Source organism: Trichoderma gamsii (genome assembly GCF_001481775.2).
Source record: "Trichoderma gamsii strain T6085 chromosome Unknown Scaffold_39.2, whole genome shotgun sequence".
NCBI lineage: Eukaryota > Fungi > Ascomycota > Sordariomycetes > Hypocreales > Hypocreaceae > Trichoderma > Trichoderma gamsii.
This window is the reverse complement of record NW_020171376.1, coordinates 94020-111462: the sequence shown is the minus strand read 5'-3', so window position 1 is coordinate 111462 and position 17443 is coordinate 94020. Positions and strand designations below refer to the sequence as shown.

Sequence of the window (17443 nt, the reverse complement as noted above, 5' to 3'; positions counted from 1 at the left end):
TTAAGAATACAAAAACGTTCAAACAATAATCAAGTGTTGGTGGACTGTGAAAGCTTAGTGCAGTTAATATATTGGACCCAGTGCAAAGAGTAAGTCAATTTTCTGAATGATTCACACACGATGTTCAACAAAGTGGAAGAGATGTAATAATCCGTTCAAGCCGTTGTACCGTTATGCCAACAGGGCAAAAGAGTAGACAATAACCACTTTAGTAGCAACTGCTGTAACGGAACCAGCTGCTTAACGGGGAATCCGCCTGTTCCAACAGACCAGGTTGTATGAAAATAAACCTCGCGAGCGAGTAACGGAAACTAACGGATAACTTCCGCTGTGTAATCAGGCACTAGCCACTAGTCAGCCGCTAGAGCTGATCCAACGCGGAACTGGCTCTAGAATCGCATCGGACATTTTATAGGTAGGCTGACGTACCGGCAGACTACGACTCAAAAGGCAGATAACAAATAACAGTGCGGGACACCTTCGTATACTCGTATACATTTTCGCCCTGAAATGCCTCGCCAAGGCTTTAAGAGTTGCCTTGCAGGATTTTACTTCCAGTTCTGAGTTCCATAGGGGAGCATAGAGAACATGAAGTGCCGTGATTTACATGTAGTCTTACAATCACTAATTCACTAGTACCAACGCCGTTAACACTTTATTTCAACGCAGCGCTGGGTTCATGCTATTTGTTTAAACGGCTTATGACATTTTATCAGAGTTGTAACATTCAATTCGTATGTCGTATAGTGAGCCATGTTTCATTCATGTATTCAGTATTCTCTAAAGAAGGTTTAGCAGTATTTCTCAAGCCTCTGCATCAGTTTTTTGCCGAGTCTTGAGGCGGACAAAAAGATCCGTCTGCTTTGTGAACCACACAGTTTCCAGTTTCCAGTCCTTTTCGGGATACGCCCATTCTAGCTGGAAATTGTGAAGAATGGCTGGGATTAATTTCCCCATTTCCATCATAGAGAGATGGATGCCTAAACAAACCCTGGACCCGGCACCGAAAGCCAGGAAGCATTGCTCCATGGTTTTCAACTTTTCTGTAGAATTTTCAATCCATCTCTCGGGCCTGAAGTCTTCGTGGTCTTCGCCGAAAATGTTGGGATCGTGGTGTATTACCCACGCGTGAATACCAACAATTGTGCCTTCAGGAAGATAATGCCCGGAAAGGTAATCTCCTCCTTTTGGAACACAGCGCTCGAGAACTTGACCAACAATAGGATGTAAACGCATCCCTTCTTTCATGCATGCTTGGCTATTCAATGATATGAGAATCAGTCATTCTTCGGCCCCGGGGAGTGAACTTACAGGTACGGCATTTTCATCGAATTGTCTAGCGTTGCCAATTCAGAGACATGACCGGCGGAGATTCCATTGTCTATTTCAGCCATTAACTTTGCGTAAGCGCGTGGATTTCTAAGAAGATAATAAAATATTGCCCTGAGAGCGATTGCAGTTGTATCACTACCAGCAAATCTTTGTGTCTTGTTAGCCCAGGAAATATCATAATCTTCAACTCATTATCTGGACTCACACGCTGCCTAAGCAATGGCCGACAAGATCATCGTGATCCATGCGAGCCTTTCCAGTGACAGAATCGCCCATATAATACGCCAAGAAATCTTCTTTCTTGCTCTGATAGTACTTTCCTTCCAGATCATACTTTTTGATTTGGCTCTCGATAATCTGAAAGTAGCCGAGTTAGCCAATTAAGATGCATCGGCAAAGATCACGTCTTTTAATGATACCTTTATAATATTTGGGACTGGAGAAACACCGGGAACTAATTTCTGAATTGTGGTTATAAGCTTAGCATTTCCAATCAACCAGGGATGTAGCTCTGGCAATTGTCCTACGACTCCGACGTATTTGAGCGCATCTTCGATGCCAGAGATTAAACCACCGACATCGCTTCCAGACTCTAAGCATCCAAATCGTTGACTGAAAGTGATGGCACCAATCACATCGAAGGCATACCATTGCAGCCAAGGCCCAATATCAACTACCTCTTGCTTATCCGCAAATTCGTGCAGCTTGTCAAGAAGAAGTTTCGTGCACCCATCAACCGAGCTCTGCATTTCTGCTAAAGAGGACATGGAAAATCTGTGCGCAACTTGAGATCTCTGAGATTTATGAAATTCCGTACTTTGTGTGGCAAAGAGATTATCGACAATTTTTCCTTTATACGGAGCTTGGAAAGCATGATAAAAATCACTCTATTGACTTTGTCAGTTAATTAATTCCGAAGTACCGAGGAAGTTTTACAGCTAAAAACCTTCAAATATTTATTGTTGAAGCCATATATTTTCGAGATTGCCGACGGATCTGCAACAGATACGTGGTTTGGCCCGACCCGTACTAATTTTCCATGCTTTTCATGCAGTTGTCGAAACTTCAGTGGATAGTTGCCTTGAGGACATATATAACGTTAATAATACATTTTCCATTTATCAATTACCATGAGAAATGGACATGCCTGATAAAACGGCCCAGACTCTCCACAGTCGAGTCCATGAAGCAATCTTTGGTCCTGGGAGCTCACGGAGCCCAGGTTTGAAACAATGATATATTTTCCGTGTGAAACAGTACGAGAAGAACGATAAAACTAGGAAGTAACAGACATCAAAAGCATTTCGTTGCACATAGCCTAGAATCATCATTGTAGAAGCCATTCTGCTTCGCTGTGCTGTAGAATTGATTGTGGAATGTAGGTAGAATTTTCAGAGTAGCATTCAAAAGCAACTTGTATATTGCTTCGAGATTACAAAATATACCCATACTGATTGGTGGATAATAGCAGCATGCAGTGAGATACTTTTCATAACATGCGAAAGCTGTTTAGGAGCAACGGGCGCTGGAGACGCTCCGAGCTGAGCAGTGGGGATAGGAGCGATAGGAGCCGGATGTCGCGATTGCCGGCCAAGGATTTTGCTTACCGAATCAGGCATCACTATCAACCCGTGTCAGAACAGGGGGGTAGGCCAAGGCTTATGGCATGCATATCACTCGAACAAGGATTTGTATGCATTTTCTCTATGGGGTACTAGTATTTGCTAGTTCTTTATGATAGATCTTTCTGATTGTAGGCTGTGGAGATGATTGCCTGCCGAAAGCCGATCAACCAGATTCTCTGGTACCATACTTGTACAAGTTTCAAAAATCACGCCATTTCTTTAAACGAAATATTTGTTCATCATAAAATAAGTGAGCTTACGGCTCTACTGACAAATCTCTCTTGACTCCATAAGAGCAGTTGATACTGCTGGTGGAAGTAACCCCGTAGAAAAATACATGTAAGCTTCATAGCCTCAATTTGACGAACATTTCGTAGTAACTCTTCCCCTTCGGAACAATTACGCGGCCTTTACTAATGCGGTACATAATAGGAAGGCGATCAATGAACCGATATCACATTTGTCTTCTGTCCTACCTTCAACTATCCAGATCACCCTGGCGTTTGTGGGGTGTTCTGTTCTCTGCGGAATGAAGTGGATCCAGATGCATCCGTTATGGAGATTCGTATCTCGTGTCATAAACTAGCTTATAAGAAGGAAAACATATACACACAGATTACCCTCTTGAAGCTAGAGTCATATTTTTTAAACCGATCACAGTGTGTGAGGTACGGGTACTTACACGCATCTAATAGATATTACTAGCTACGCATTAATGAAGTAGCAGGGAATATGGATTAATAGATGTTACTAGCAACACGTTTATGAAATAGCAGGGGATGTAAGAAACAATATAGTAGTCCAGGATAACTTCTATTGCATGCACTTGGTATGCATTCCCATATCCTTTATGGGATATTTATTACAATGTTTTATTATCATGTTCAGCTTCTGAACTCTACTTATTACATATTAATGTCTTTACAAATACAATACAATACTATAATACAATACATCAAATTGCTTAATCTCAACTTATTTTCACTAAGGCATCTGTCCAAATGAGAAGAATACATTCCTAGTGTATTGTTAAACATGGTTTGTTATATGTATCGGGCTTAATACTTCTTTGCCCTTACATACTAATGTATATCTCTTATAGTCTTATGTACTTGAATACCTGTACTACATTTTCTCTAATTGCGCAGTTGCCAGGATGTTCCGAAGTTTTAGGTAAGAAATGCGATCAAGCTCCACTGGAACTCACTTACGCCCGCACACTCCTTTCTCGATGTAATGTACTTCTTTCTTTGTACTCAGTACATGAACAAGATTTGCTCGTATAGAGGAGGCTGAGTTGGTATCAGCTTTGATTCATGATGAATTGGGTAGGTGTTGTCAAACTCTTATCATATGGAGTAATGCTTATTAAACTGAAAAATACCGAGACCGTAATATCTACTTTGACACGCCTATCGGTGGGCTTTCATATTATATTACACTGCGTTTACTAGCTGGATTGAGACAATCGAACCATTTCGGTAAAATTAATCAAGGAAGACTCTCTGTTTAGGAAGAAATCACATCATAAGAAAATATTGGCGCATACAGTAGTACATGAAGACAGTCGAGCGGAATTATCACGTTTCGTTGTAAGGCGACAAGCTTATCTAGACTGTATAAGATTTTAGATCGAGTAGCAATTTTTAAATCTGGGAGCTGGAATATTCAGGGTTGGACAACTTTTTTGTTATAAGAAGCTTGTGTTGACTGCCTCAGTTGTCCTCAGAGCAAAGCATACAACCATTCTACTCAAAACAAAATGAGCGGACAAGATGCCCAAATTATCTTTTTCGGAGACCAGACCGTGGACACTCTCCAGAATATCAAGATTCTAGCCAATCAAGCTCGGACATCGCCTATCATCGCGCGCTTTCTTCGTGAATGTGCGGATGTAGTACAAGTCAATCTTTCAGAACTTGATACTAAGGAGAAACAGCCATATTTGCGATTTGAGAGTATTCTTGAATTGGCTGAAATTTTTGCTGAACAGAATACTCCTTTTGAAGCAGTCTCAACAATTCTATTTTTCATCGCACAGTTTGGAGATCTTCTCTTGTACGTTTGCAAAGAATCTCTCTCACATTACCAAGAGAGTTTAAGATTGCTAATGCCAAACATAGCCGTGCAGAAAATGACCCATCATTCTTCAAAGCCAGTCGTAACTCGCCGTCGTATAGCATAGGGCTGTGCACTGGACTCCTCCCAGCTGCCGCAGCAGCAACTGCTAGAGACGTTGGCGAGCTTCTGACTATTGGAAGAGGTTTAATTCCTGTAGCGTATCGATTAGGCGTACAGCAATGGAGAAGTGCGCATGAGATTGAGAGCGCACCAGGATCTTGGGCAGTGGCAATTGTCAGTGTCGATCCACAAGAGATCGAGAACATCATTAATGCTTTCAATGATGATATGGTATTTGACCTTCCATACTACCATTTCTTACATATGTTTCAATAGCTAACGTCTATTAACTAAAGGCCATTCCCCAACATCGCCATATTTATATCAGCACATTGGCCCACCGATGGGCAGTTATCTCTGGGCCGCCATCGCTGTTTCCAGAGCTGTGGTCCTACTCAAAAACGCTGGCGTCGGCTTCCAAGATGACCGTGCCGATAGGAACTCCTGCTCATGCTCCTCACATTCAGCCCATTGATATATCCAAGGTTCTCGGTCAATCAGCTGTCTATGAACTGCCGATACGAGAAAACGTACATGTGATATCGACTAGTACTTGTCAGCCGTTTGAGGGCGTTACTCTCGGCGATGTACTCATTGAGGCACTGAGGGATATCACATGTCGAATGTTGAATCTTGCTGGAGTCATCGACTACATCATCTCAGAACTACAAGGTACAGAAATGGTGAACCTTGATCCATTAGGCCCAAAGAGCCAGATTGATAGCTTCAAGAAGGCTTTAGAAAACGGCGGCATTAACTTCACGACACAGTCTGTACAATCAGATGTAAAAAGTGGCCTTCGTGATGGTTCAGATTTGGTTGCCGTTGTCGGTATGTCTGCAAGGCTACCGGGAAGCGAAGACATTGATAGCTTCTGGGAAACTCTTCAAGCTGGTCGGAAGATCGAGTCAGAGATCCCAGCCAGCCGCTTCGACTTGGAAACCCACTATGATCCCACCGGCGTCAAGAAGAATACAGTCACCACTCCTTACGGAAGCTTTTTGGACAATCCTGAGCTCTTTGATAACCGATTATTCAACGTTTCACCTCGTGAAGCTAAGCAGATGGATCCGATCCAGCGCATTCTTTTGATGTGCAGCTACGAGGCGCTACAAATGGCCGGATACACTACAGAAGCGGCAACTTTATCCACAAACCGTGGACGGATTGCCACCTATTTTGGTCAATCGGCTGATGACTGGCGAGAGGCTAACAATAGTCAAGACGTCGACATCTTCTTTATACAAGGAGGAGTTAGGCCTTTCTCAACAGGCAGACTGAACTATCACTACAAATGGGCTGGAGGCAATTATTCAGTCGATTCCGCGTGCGCTGGTAGCTCTACTAGTGTTATACTCGCAGTCAATGCTCTTCTTTCTCGAGAATGCGACACTGCGCTGGCTGGTGGCGGCTCAATCTATACCGCCACCACTCAATATGCAGGATTAAGTCGAGCAGGCTTCCTCTCTAAGACTCTGGGGGGCTGTAAGACTTTTAGAGAAGACGCCGACGGCTATCTTCGTGGTGAGGGTGTAGGACTCGTTGTTCTCAAGCGCCTTGAAGACGCTATTGCCGATAACGACAACGTTTTGGCCGTCTTGAGAAGAGGAGCCAGGAACTACTCTTGGAACTCAAGCTCCATTACTCATCCAAGCGCCGACGCTCAAGTAAACTTAATTCGACAAGTGCTTCGGAATGCCGATATAGATCCCAAGGATGTCAACTTTGTTGAAGCGCATGGTACTGGCACCCAGGCAGGCGATGCGATGGAGATGGAAGCCATGACAAGAGTCTTTGGCAGCGATCGGGCAGAAGACAATCCTCTCTATATTGGCGCCGTCAAGGCTAACGTTGGGCACGGAGAAGCAGCTTCTGGAATTACTTCTTTGATCAAAGCAATCGAGATGATTCGCAGAAAGAGCATACCGAAGCAACCAGGTTTTCCAGGGCCTTTAAATCCAAAGTTTCCGCCGCTGGGCAAAATGAACATTCATATCCCAGATCAAACATTTCCATTCAAATCTAGCCCTTCCAGCAAAGATGGCAAACGGAGAATCTTGATCAACAACTTTGATGCCTCTGGTGGCAATAATAGCATGCTGCTGGAAGATGCGCCGGAAAGACTGCACAAGTCTGAAGATGACCCGAGAAAGTTTTATACGGTGGCCGTATCAGCACGAACAACAACTTCCCTTCAAAATAACGCACGCCGGCTTTTAGAATATCTAGAATCTCATCAAGATGTCCGGTTGTCTGACCTGGCTTATACAACCACCGCAAGACGAATCCATGAGGACCTGCGAAAAGCATACACCGCACAAAATGTCAGCGAGCTGCAGCAGTTGCTAGCAGCCGATCTCAAAAAAGACTTTGGTGGCATATCGCCCTCCAACCCTCCTTCATCAGTGGTCTTTACTTTCACTGGTCAGGGTTCGCAGTATGCCGGTATGGGAAAACAGCTCTTTGCCACTTCCCCTAGGTTTCGCAAGACTGTGGAGTCACTACAGGGCGTGTGCACTTGGCATGGCTTTCCTTCAATCACTGATCTTATTGCATCTGGTGATGTTGAAATTGGAGCGTATAGCGCAGTTCAAGTTCAGCTTGCTATTGTGGTCCTTGAGTTGGCTTTGGCTGACTTGTGGAAGTCTTGGGGCATTGAACCAGATGTTGTTATTGGTTACAGCCTAGGCGAATACGCTGCTTTACATGTGGCCGGCGTTCTCTCTGTCCATGATGTGTTATACATTGTTGGGAAACGCGCGATCCTTATTCAAGAGAAATGTACTCCAGGAACGCATTCTATGTTGGCCATCCAGGCATCTGAAAGCGATGTCAAGGATAAGCTGCTCGCATATCCGTCGTGCGAAGTGTCTTGCAAAGGAGCGCCAAACTCCAACGTTGTCAGTGGGCCAGCGGATGATATCGTTGATCTTCAAAGTCAGATGAAGAAAGAAGGCTACTCGAGTACTCTACTTGAGATCCCCTATGGGTTCCATAGTTCTCAAGTGGACCCGATTCTAGAGGACTTTGGAGAGCTACTCGACGGCATCAACTTTGCTAAGCCACGTATTCCAATAGCATCCACGTTGAAGGGCGCTATTGTGACAGAAGAAGGAGTTTTTTCACCTTCTTATCTTGAAGATCAAGCTCGCCAGCCTGTCGACTTTGTCGGTGCGCTCAAAGCTTGCCAGGCTGAGCATCTTATTGATGACAAGACTGTATGGATTGAGATTGGCCCAAAGCCTGTCCTTTCTGCACTTACTGCCGCAACGCTTGGTATTGGCCGAGACAAACTCCTCTATACAATCACCAACAAGGATGACAATTGGAAGACCGTCTCAGCCTCAACAACATCTGCCTACCTGGATGCTTTATCTCTTAGCTGGACCAATTTTCACAGAGACTACACAGAGTTCCTTACGCTGCTTGAGCTACCCACTTATGCGTTTGACCTGAAGAAATACTGGGTTACAACCAAAAGTGCTGCTCCGCCAGTTGAGCCTGCGCCAGCACCAGAAAAGGTTCTAACACCATTAGTACCAGGTTTTCCAAATGCCAGCCTTCAACGTGTTAAAGAGGAATCGATCGAGTCATCAAAAGCAGCAGTTACCTTTGAGTCAATGACATGCGAACCAACACTACTACCTATTATACAGGGGCATCTCATTAACGGTGTGCCACTGTGTCCAGCTAGTGCTTTCATGGACATGGCGTTTTCTGCAGCCAAATACCTTTACCTGAGGGTAAACCCTGGCAGCTCAGTTCCCGCAATGTCTCTTACAGGTTTAAACATCATCCATCCTTTGATACCAGATCCTAGGAAGAAGCCTGATCAGACAGTCATCATCAAAGCTGAGAAGATGGCTAATAGCCAGACTGTAAACATCAACTTCAAGTCTCGCTGCGGCAGATTCTCTGATGATCATGGCAGCTGTCAAGTTCATTTCAGCGACGAAAAGCAGTGGAAAGCTGAGTGGTCCAACAATGCCTATTTCATCAACTCAGCTAAGAACAGTCTTGTTCAACGTGCCCTTGCTGGAACTGGTCATCGTCTACACAAGAAGGTGGTTTACAAGCTGTTTGCCAATCTCGTACGCTATGATGAGCCTTTCCAGGCCATGCAAGAGGTGTTTGTTGAGGAAGACTTCAGCAGTGATGCCGTCGCAATTGTGAAGCTGTCTCCAGCTAATCAGTCCCGGTTCACTTTTAGTCCCTACTGGTCTGACTCACTCATCCATGTTGCCGGATTCGTACTGAACGGAAAGCCGAATGTTGACGATGACAACCATTGGATTGCAAGTGGTTTCGGGAGCTTTCGTGCGCTACAGAGTGTTCAGCCGGGAATTACATATGAGAGCTATGTTCACATACGTCCGGGTGCTGGTCAAAACACGGCGCATTGCGATGTCTACATCTTTGAAGGCGACGAGATAGTTGGGTCTAGCACTGGAATTATATTCACGCGGATGTCGCGCCGAGTCTTGGAAGCTGTCATTGGAAAAGGCGACACTTACAGTAGCAGTGCTATTACACCAGCTAAACCATCCGTTGCTCCTACCAAGGTGCTGCCCCAACCGAAAGCCGAAGTCTTCCTGAGCGGCCGAACATCTCCGTCTCTATCCGACACAGAGAGCGGAGAGACGCCGGGCACTTCAGTCGATGGTGACGATGCAGACGAGGTCATTTCCATTATTCTTGCCAAAACTGGGTTTGACGCGGCTGATGCTGAGCCGTTTACTAAAATTACAGACATGGGACTTGACTCGCTCCTAACTATTGAAGTTATCAGTGAGCTTAAGAATAGCCTTGGATTGGAGCTCCCAGCTTCTTTCTTCAACCACAATCCTACTATTGCGGATGTGAGGAGGGCACTTGGAAATGATGACAAGCCGACCCCTAAGCCCAAGAAGAAAAAGGCTCCTGTTGCGGCTCCTACATTGACTCCCGTCGCGGCCTCTACATCTGCATCTGTACCTAGTTCTTCTGAAAGCGAAGCAGAGATGGCTATTTCTACTATTCTTGCTAAAACGGGATTTGACCCGGCTGACGTTGAGCCGTTTACTCGGATTACAGATATGGGTCTTGACTCCATCTTGACCATTGAGGTTATCAGCGAGCTGAAAAGTACCATTGGGTTGGAACTCCCTGCTTCTTTCTTTAACCACAATCCTACCGTTGCAGATGTGAGAAAGGCACTTAGTGATGAGGACGAGCCGAAGGCAGAAACCCCGGCAGTTTCCGCACAAAGCAACCAAAGTGCGGTGGAAGAGCCTGTGACGAAGAATACAAAACCCATCTCAAGCTACCATAGCAACGTCGTACTCGTTCAAGGGAGATCCAAGTCAAAGAAGATGCCGCTCTTCTTGATCACAGACGGCGCCGGGTCATCAATGTCCTATATGCATTTTCCGCCACTATTCTCTGGCGATAATCCAGTCTATGCCTGCGAATCTCCTTTCCTTGACAAGCCAGAAGACTTCACCTATTCTATCGAAGAGGTGTCGGATCTTTATGCAGAGGCCATTCGCAAGATACAGCCCCATGGCCCATATCTTTTAGGTGGTTGGTCACTCGGTGGCTTATACGCTTTTGAGGTCAGTAAGCGGTTTATAAACGCTGGTGAAGTAGTTAAGGGCTTATTTGTCCTCGACTTCAAATTTCCGGTGTCTTCGAAAGCAAAGAATCAGATTGTGCCGTCCATGGAGATGGTAGAGATGATTGGTGTCGCAAACGGCGTCAATGTTCCTGGGAAAGGGTTCATAATAGCACCTTCATCCCCTAAGACTAAGCTGCACTCACTCCAGTCTGTGAGAGCAGCAGTCAAGTATGTTGTTGACCCGATGAAGCCTGGTCGAGCTCCATTGAACACATACGTTGTATGGGCTGGACAAGGCCTTGAGACTCTACTAGGCGGCATCCCGGCAGGTATAGAGGACATGCTTAAACAAGAAAAGCTGCACTCAGACCCAGATACCGATACCCAAGCGTATACTATGTTGCTGTGGTTTTTCGGCAAGCGGAAAGAACAAGAGGGCCCAGACGGATGGGATTTAGCAACGCAGAGCGAAGTTCACTGCTCGTCTCTACCCTGCGACCATTTCTCGATGGTCAACAAGTCTTTTGTAAGTGTTCAATATCTAATCAGATTAAGAGAGTAAGTACTAACAGTTACAGGCCCATCACACAGGCAAACATTTGAGTAGCCTTATTTCGCAATGTTTATCTTCCTAGAAAGCCTGTATAATAGACTGCACGCAGGTATATACTTGGTTTTTAGCTAGTGCATGGATTTTTCTTAACAACTGCTCTTAATAAAAAAAATGTTTTATTTTAACCTCATTTAAATGAATCAGTAAAACGATCTGGTGAGTAAGATTATAATTGTAGACGGCTCAGGTAGCCTTACATCGGAGGACTGATGTAACAATTGCAGAAAGAATATCGCATCTGCTTTATAGACCACCATAACAATTACTAAGCCGTACGAGAAAGGATGTCGGTGCCCTGGTCTACCATTCCTTGTTCAGTAATCATTGACTTAGTCCAGCCGCATCGTCATAATGTTTAGTACCGCATTGTAGAGGTATATAAGCGAGACTGCTGGCTAATTCTATTTTTGTATTTATATAGATTAAATAACAGAAATTATTCCACGAATTGACTGAGCCGATTCTCTTTACTCAACAAGAATATACCGACAAATTACTGCAAAATGGCGTCCAACATTCTCGCAGAGCTGCTTAGCCGCAACGAGTGAGTGAACCACTCACGAAACAGAAACAACACTTTACATTAGGGCCAAAACTGATAAGTTAAAAGAAAAATGGCACAAGAATACAAAACGCCTCTGCCTTTGCTTGATATGGTTCCCGTAGCTCGCAAATCTGGAACTGGCTCGATTATCTTAACCTGTTCTGATCCACGCTTAAATCCCTACGCAATTTTTGGCATCGATCCAAGCATTAGAGGAGTTACGATGATCCGCAATGCCGGCGGCCGTGCATTTGATGCTATCAGAACCATGTCCGTCCTTCAGACCATTGGGCATACGAAAACGGTGATTATTATGCACCATAATGGTGAGTTTGACATACAAGAACGGCCGGGACAAACAGTAGCTAACACAGTTTACATTCAGATTGCGGAATGACACACTTCCACAATGCCGATATTAGGGAGGCTCTATTAGAGTTTGCACCCCAAGAGAGAGAAGCGATCAACGCAGCAAAATATGGTGAGATTACGGGGTCGTAAGTCAAACCAAGGGTCATAGTGAATTCATGGGCTCGCTGCTGATTTTGTTTCATAGAATTGAAGACAGTGTGAAAGAAGACGTAGAGTTAGTTAGTTCGTCGCCTTTCATTCGGCCTGGGACAACAATCGTGGGATTAAAGTTGGATATCTTCACTGGCGTGGTTACAAAAGTCACTGAAACAACACTTGCGGATCAGTGATTTAGACTCAAAAAAGGGACTAACAGGGATTTATAGGGCTGAGAATTCTAGGCTGTAGTCCGGTAATAATGCATCATAAACTCATCGTCACAATAAGATTACAGGTACTTTTGTTAACATTTCGGACAAAGATATTCGATCATTTTGACATGAATCTGTGCTGTAATTATCGCAGATATCGCCACACATCGTTGCTTTAGTTGAATACAGGCACTCTTGTCGACTCCAGGCTGTCCGTGCACTAAAAGCCACGGATGCGTCGCCACAAATCCAGCCACACGGCACGGCAATACCTCTAGCCGATCTACCGCCAGCCAAAATCTCAGCGTCACTGGCTCAAGGCTGCAATCGTCATCTCCACTATACCAGCATCAAGAATCTCATAATGGGATCCGTCGTTCTTCCGCATCTCAACTCCGGCTGGCACGTCGACCAGGCCATCTTATCCGGTTAGTTTTCTTCTTTCATGGCGGTTCATAAGACCTTTCCTTTTGTGTACTCGACTGCACAGGATCCAACCCACTAATTCTGGTGCTGACCGTTTCATATAGAGGAAGATCGTCTCGTTGTCATCCGATTTGGACGTGACCATGATCGGGTAAGAGCTCTCATATATCTTACGAAACTCTTTCCTCTAGCTCGTTGTATTCTGACTATCTCTAGGACTGCATGCTGCAAGATGAAGTGCTCTACAAGATAGCTGATCGAGTCAAAAACTTCGCCGTCATCTACCTTTGCGATATCGACGAGGTGTGTTTTATGCTCCCTCCATCCGTACGAGCTGTTCCTAATTCGAAGCAGGTTCCCGATTTCAACGCCATGTACGAGTTGTACGACCCTTGTTCCATCCTATTCTTCTTTCGCAACAAGCACATGATGTGCGATTTTGGAACTGGTAACAACAACAAACTCAACTGGGTACTGGAGGACAAGCAGGAGCTCATCGACATTATTGAGACGATCTACAGGGGAGCAAAGAAGGGCAGAGGTTTGGTGGTCAGCCCAAAGGATTACAGCACAAGACACAGATACTGAGTAGCGGAGGCGCTCAGGCGAGTCCCAGAGAGTGTTTTAATTATACCCCATTAGCCTTATAACTCTGGAAGAAGCAAATAACGAAATGATACTTTTCTCGATACATTATTCCTGGACAGCCATTCACCTCCAGCTGTTGTCGGCCGTCGAGATGGAATAGAGCAGGATTTGGTTCCAGAGAGGATGCACCAGCGGCGCTGGGCTTCAAGCCGAGGAAGAATTCCCTGGGATGATCAGCTAAATAATGGCCGATTACAAGAAATTGAACATCATGAAGTCAATCGATCGGAGAGCTTTCCAGCCTTGAACCAGATTTATTTTCTGTTCGAATCGATAACAATATTACAATCGACAGCAAGGCCAAATGCTGGAGTTATCGACTCAAATATGATGGAATAATTCTGGAGCTTCCTTCCATGCTAGGCACCGCTAAAGCCGGGCCAATCAACGACTCGTATGCATCACTATTGGGGATATACTCGGGCATATCACAGTACACGTTTTCTTTGTAGCACCACTTCAGATAGAGTTTATATGAGTTGTCACTTACAGAGATTCTTCAACCCACATAGAGATACAATTTACCGTCGGCTTTTATCTTACAATTTCCATACCGGTGGCGAAAACAAGTAGGTAAAAATACACTTGGGGATAATAACCATATTAGCGGTGTATCACTAATGGCCTGTAGTACGCGGTGGATAGGTCTACCGGTTAAATGAAAACGTCTAAGCGTAAACAATCAAAGAGTCTCTTCTACAACTATGGACTTCTAAGCGAGAGACTTTACCCTATTCAAATCGGCATCGGTACTATAATAGGCAAAAGTCAGTCATCCTTCGCCTTACCAGGAACCCCAGATTTGATCAACTGCCGGCTCCCGGTACATTTACAGAAACGTACATGTATCATAAAGTCACCCCGAACTCCGCAACAACATTACTCAACTATACATTTACACCACCATGCATTGAAAAGACCCAAAATACCCCAGACTTGTCGCTTCTCTGGCTTAAAGATCGCCAGATTCTTCCCGGATCTGACGTAGCTTGCGGAGGAATCGTGTGCCGCTCATCCTTGGTCCCTCTGCGGGGGTGGCCCATCGTCACGGCCAGTCTCCAATGAGGTTTCATCGGAGCATCGCCGCTGTGGCTGCCTGCTATGAGAGCTCCGTTGCTACCCTACCATTGCAGGACGGCAATGTCTGGCTCGAGTTCTTGTTGGTGCGCTTTAACAGAATTTCGTCAAATTACTATCGCTTTCCTGAATTCGAGTCTAGGTCGGCCCGGCGGAGAACCGATCCTGCGCAAATGCCTTGTGTAAACAGGACTTTTGTCTTAGATCATGTCAAGCCGGCATTAGCTGGGCTTGGTTCCGGTGCAACCTCGTACGAGATGGACTATTCTTGTAAAGTCTACATGTAGGCATGATATGCCAAACCCCCTCTCTTGGTGTTTAAGCGGATATTGTGGAACGTCAAGTATATAAGTACGATCGACAGCCATTGAGGGCTTACATGTGCTTTGCCATTGCTACAGGGGACAAGCTCTCAACTGCTCTATATCCGCATAGGCCTTCTAAGAACGGCTGTTGATGCAAAGACCAATTGCATTTTAAAAGCATTCATAAGAGTCAAAGAGACGTCAATCTACCAGTTTGAAGATGGGCCGTTACTCGACTGGTCGTGGCATTAAGCCATTGCCTATGGCTGCACTGGCCTTCTTGCTGTCGGGCGCGGGCGCAATTGTGATGCCCAGTGGAACTGTAAGCATCCTCTCCGGACTGTGATTGATTCTCTTTATACTAAGAAACCAAAAACTGCAGGGAAAAGTTCCAAGTTTGGGCTGGAACTCATGGAATGCCTACCACTGCGATATCGATGAAAGCAAGTTTCTCTCAGCCGCCGAGCTGATTGTGAGCTCTGGTCTTCTAGACGCTGGGTACAATTACGTAAACAGTAAGTTGTTCTTTTCATTGGTGTTGGCGAATAAGCATTAAAAATTGCTGCAGTTGACGACTGCTGGTCAATGAAGGATGGGCGGGTTAACGGTCATATTGCCCCCAATACGACTCGCTTTCCCGACGGCATAAATGGGTTGGCTAATAAGATCCATGGTATGGGTTTAAAATTTGGCATTTACAGCAGTGAGTCAAGTCTCTATCCATCGTCTCGAAAGAATGCTCATAACACCTTTTAGCTGCTGGCACTACGACATGTGCTGGATATCCGGCCAGTCTTGGGTACGAGGATGTCGATGCCGCGGATTTCGCCAGTTGGGGGGTAGACTGTAAGTGCATCTTCCACCATAAAAGTTATCGCAGTAATTCTAACCAACACTCTTGTGAACAGATCTCAAATAGTAAGTCGAAGCTATTCATCTTCCACCATAATCCAGGTATCCCATAGGCTAATGCCACTTTGACAGCGACAACTGCAACATTCCATCAAATTGGACAGATCAATATGTTGCCTGCGACCCAGACGCCGTCACAACCGGCCCAAATGGCACTTGCTCCACAGCTCTTGATCCCAACCTGGCCCCTCCAGGATATGACTGGAGCACTTCATTATCAGCCGAGCGTTTCAACCGCATGAGAGACGCCTTGGCCAAACAGACCCATGAAATCGTCTACAGCCTGTGCATCTGGGGCACGGCGGACGTCTTCTCCTGGGGCAACACGACCGGCATCAGCTGGCGCATGAGCGGTGACATCTCTCCCGAATGGAATTCTGTCACTCACATCTTAAACATAAACTCATTCAAGTTGAACTCGGTTGGATTCTGGGGCCATAACGACGCCGATATGCTGGAGGTTGGCAACGGCAACTTGACTGCGGCTGAGACGCGCACGCACTTTGCTCTGTGGGCCGCCATGAAGTCTCCCCTTCTCATCGGAACCGACATCAGTCTGCTGTCTCAGGATAACATCAACATCCTGAAGAACAAGGATCTGCTGGCTTTTAACCAAGACAATGTTTACGGCGGCCCTGCTACTCCGTACAAGTGGGGCATCAACCCCGACTGGACTTATAACAGCACGTATCCCGCTGAATTCTGGGCCGGCCCGTCGAAGAATGGCCATTTGGTGTTGTTGATCAACACTTTGAGCACGACGACTACAAAGAAAGCAACCTGGGCAGAGATTCCTGGTCTTTCTGCTGGAAGGTATCAAGTAAAGGATGTGTGGAGCGGCAAGAGTCTTGGCTGTCTGAGCTCATACTCGGCATCCGTTGCTGCTCATGACACCGCCGTCATTTTGGTCGGTAAGAGGTGTTAGAAGCTGTGAAAAAGAAGTGGCTGTCAAAGCAGAATCGGATACCTGTTTGTCTGCTAGGTAGCGTAGCTCTCCATAGAACACCTAGCATTCACGAACCTCTCCAACTGAATGATTTGATGAAGACTACCGCGTGGTAGAAAAGTTGATACATCTCAAACCACGAACGTAAAATTTGGTTCAAGTTATATGTGATTTAGCAAAATAATCACGAAGAAATTATAATGCTGACTGATTTTTTGCCCTAAATTGGAAGTGCCTGAAGCTGGATTCCCAAACAAGCCCCAAAAAGGAAAAGCCTTCAGCGCCACAAAGTGCTGCTAAAGCTTGCTTCTTTACGCCGACAATTCTAAAGCAACAACAGCAATTGCGTCAGCAATATCATTCATTTGCCATGTTGCTCTTCAGTATCTTAATGTTAATTGTATAATCGCTCGATTTCTTCAGTCATTGGCCTTATATCCCATGCTCAACCGCCACTCTTCGCAATAGGGGACCGTCAGTCGATTTCTCCTCTGACGTCAGATGCCGAACGCCGGT

General features: G+C 45.3%; 4 protein-coding genes across 4 annotated transcripts; 3 read left to right on the top strand and 1 right to left on the bottom strand.

Moving 5' to 3' along the window:
* Window positions 1-804: 804 nt before the first annotated feature.
* TGAM01_v208790 (hypothetical protein) lies at window positions 805-2081 on the bottom strand (the record flags this gene model as incomplete). Its single annotated transcript, XM_018800805.1, has 4 exons — window positions 805-1258; window positions 1312-1479; window positions 1538-1689; window positions 1752-2081. 4 exons carry the CDS (start codon window positions 2079-2081, stop codon window positions 805-807), a joined length of 1104 nt encoding a protein of 367 aa, XP_018666270.1.
* A 2638-nt stretch (window positions 2082-4719) lies between these two features.
* Window positions 4720-11369, top strand: TGAM01_v208789 (conidial yellow pigment biosynthesis polyketide synthase; the record flags this gene model as incomplete). Its single annotated transcript, XM_018800806.1, has 4 exons — window positions 4720-5015; window positions 5081-5369; window positions 5435-11260; window positions 11313-11369. 4 exons carry the CDS (start codon window positions 4720-4722, stop codon window positions 11367-11369), a joined length of 6468 nt encoding a protein of 2155 aa, XP_018666271.1.
* A 1608-nt stretch (window positions 11370-12977) lies between these two features.
* On the top strand, window positions 12978-13627 carry TGAM01_v208788 (mitosis protein DIM1; the record flags this gene model as incomplete). Its single annotated transcript, XM_018800807.1, has 4 exons — window positions 12978-13041; window positions 13144-13190; window positions 13256-13342; window positions 13394-13627. The coding sequence occupies 4 exons, from the start codon at window positions 12978-12980 to the stop codon at window positions 13625-13627; spliced, it is 432 nt and encodes a 143-aa protein (XP_018666272.1).
* Window positions 13628-15289: 1662 nt separating this feature from the next.
* On the top strand, window positions 15290-16906 carry TGAM01_v208787 (alpha-galactosidase; the record flags this gene model as incomplete). Its single annotated transcript, XM_018800808.1, has 6 exons — window positions 15290-15391; window positions 15452-15584; window positions 15638-15772; window positions 15826-15915; window positions 15978-15987; window positions 16054-16906. The coding sequence occupies 6 exons, from the start codon at window positions 15290-15292 to the stop codon at window positions 16904-16906; spliced, it is 1323 nt and encodes a 440-aa protein (XP_018666273.1).
* Window positions 16907-17443: the final 537 nt, after the last annotated feature.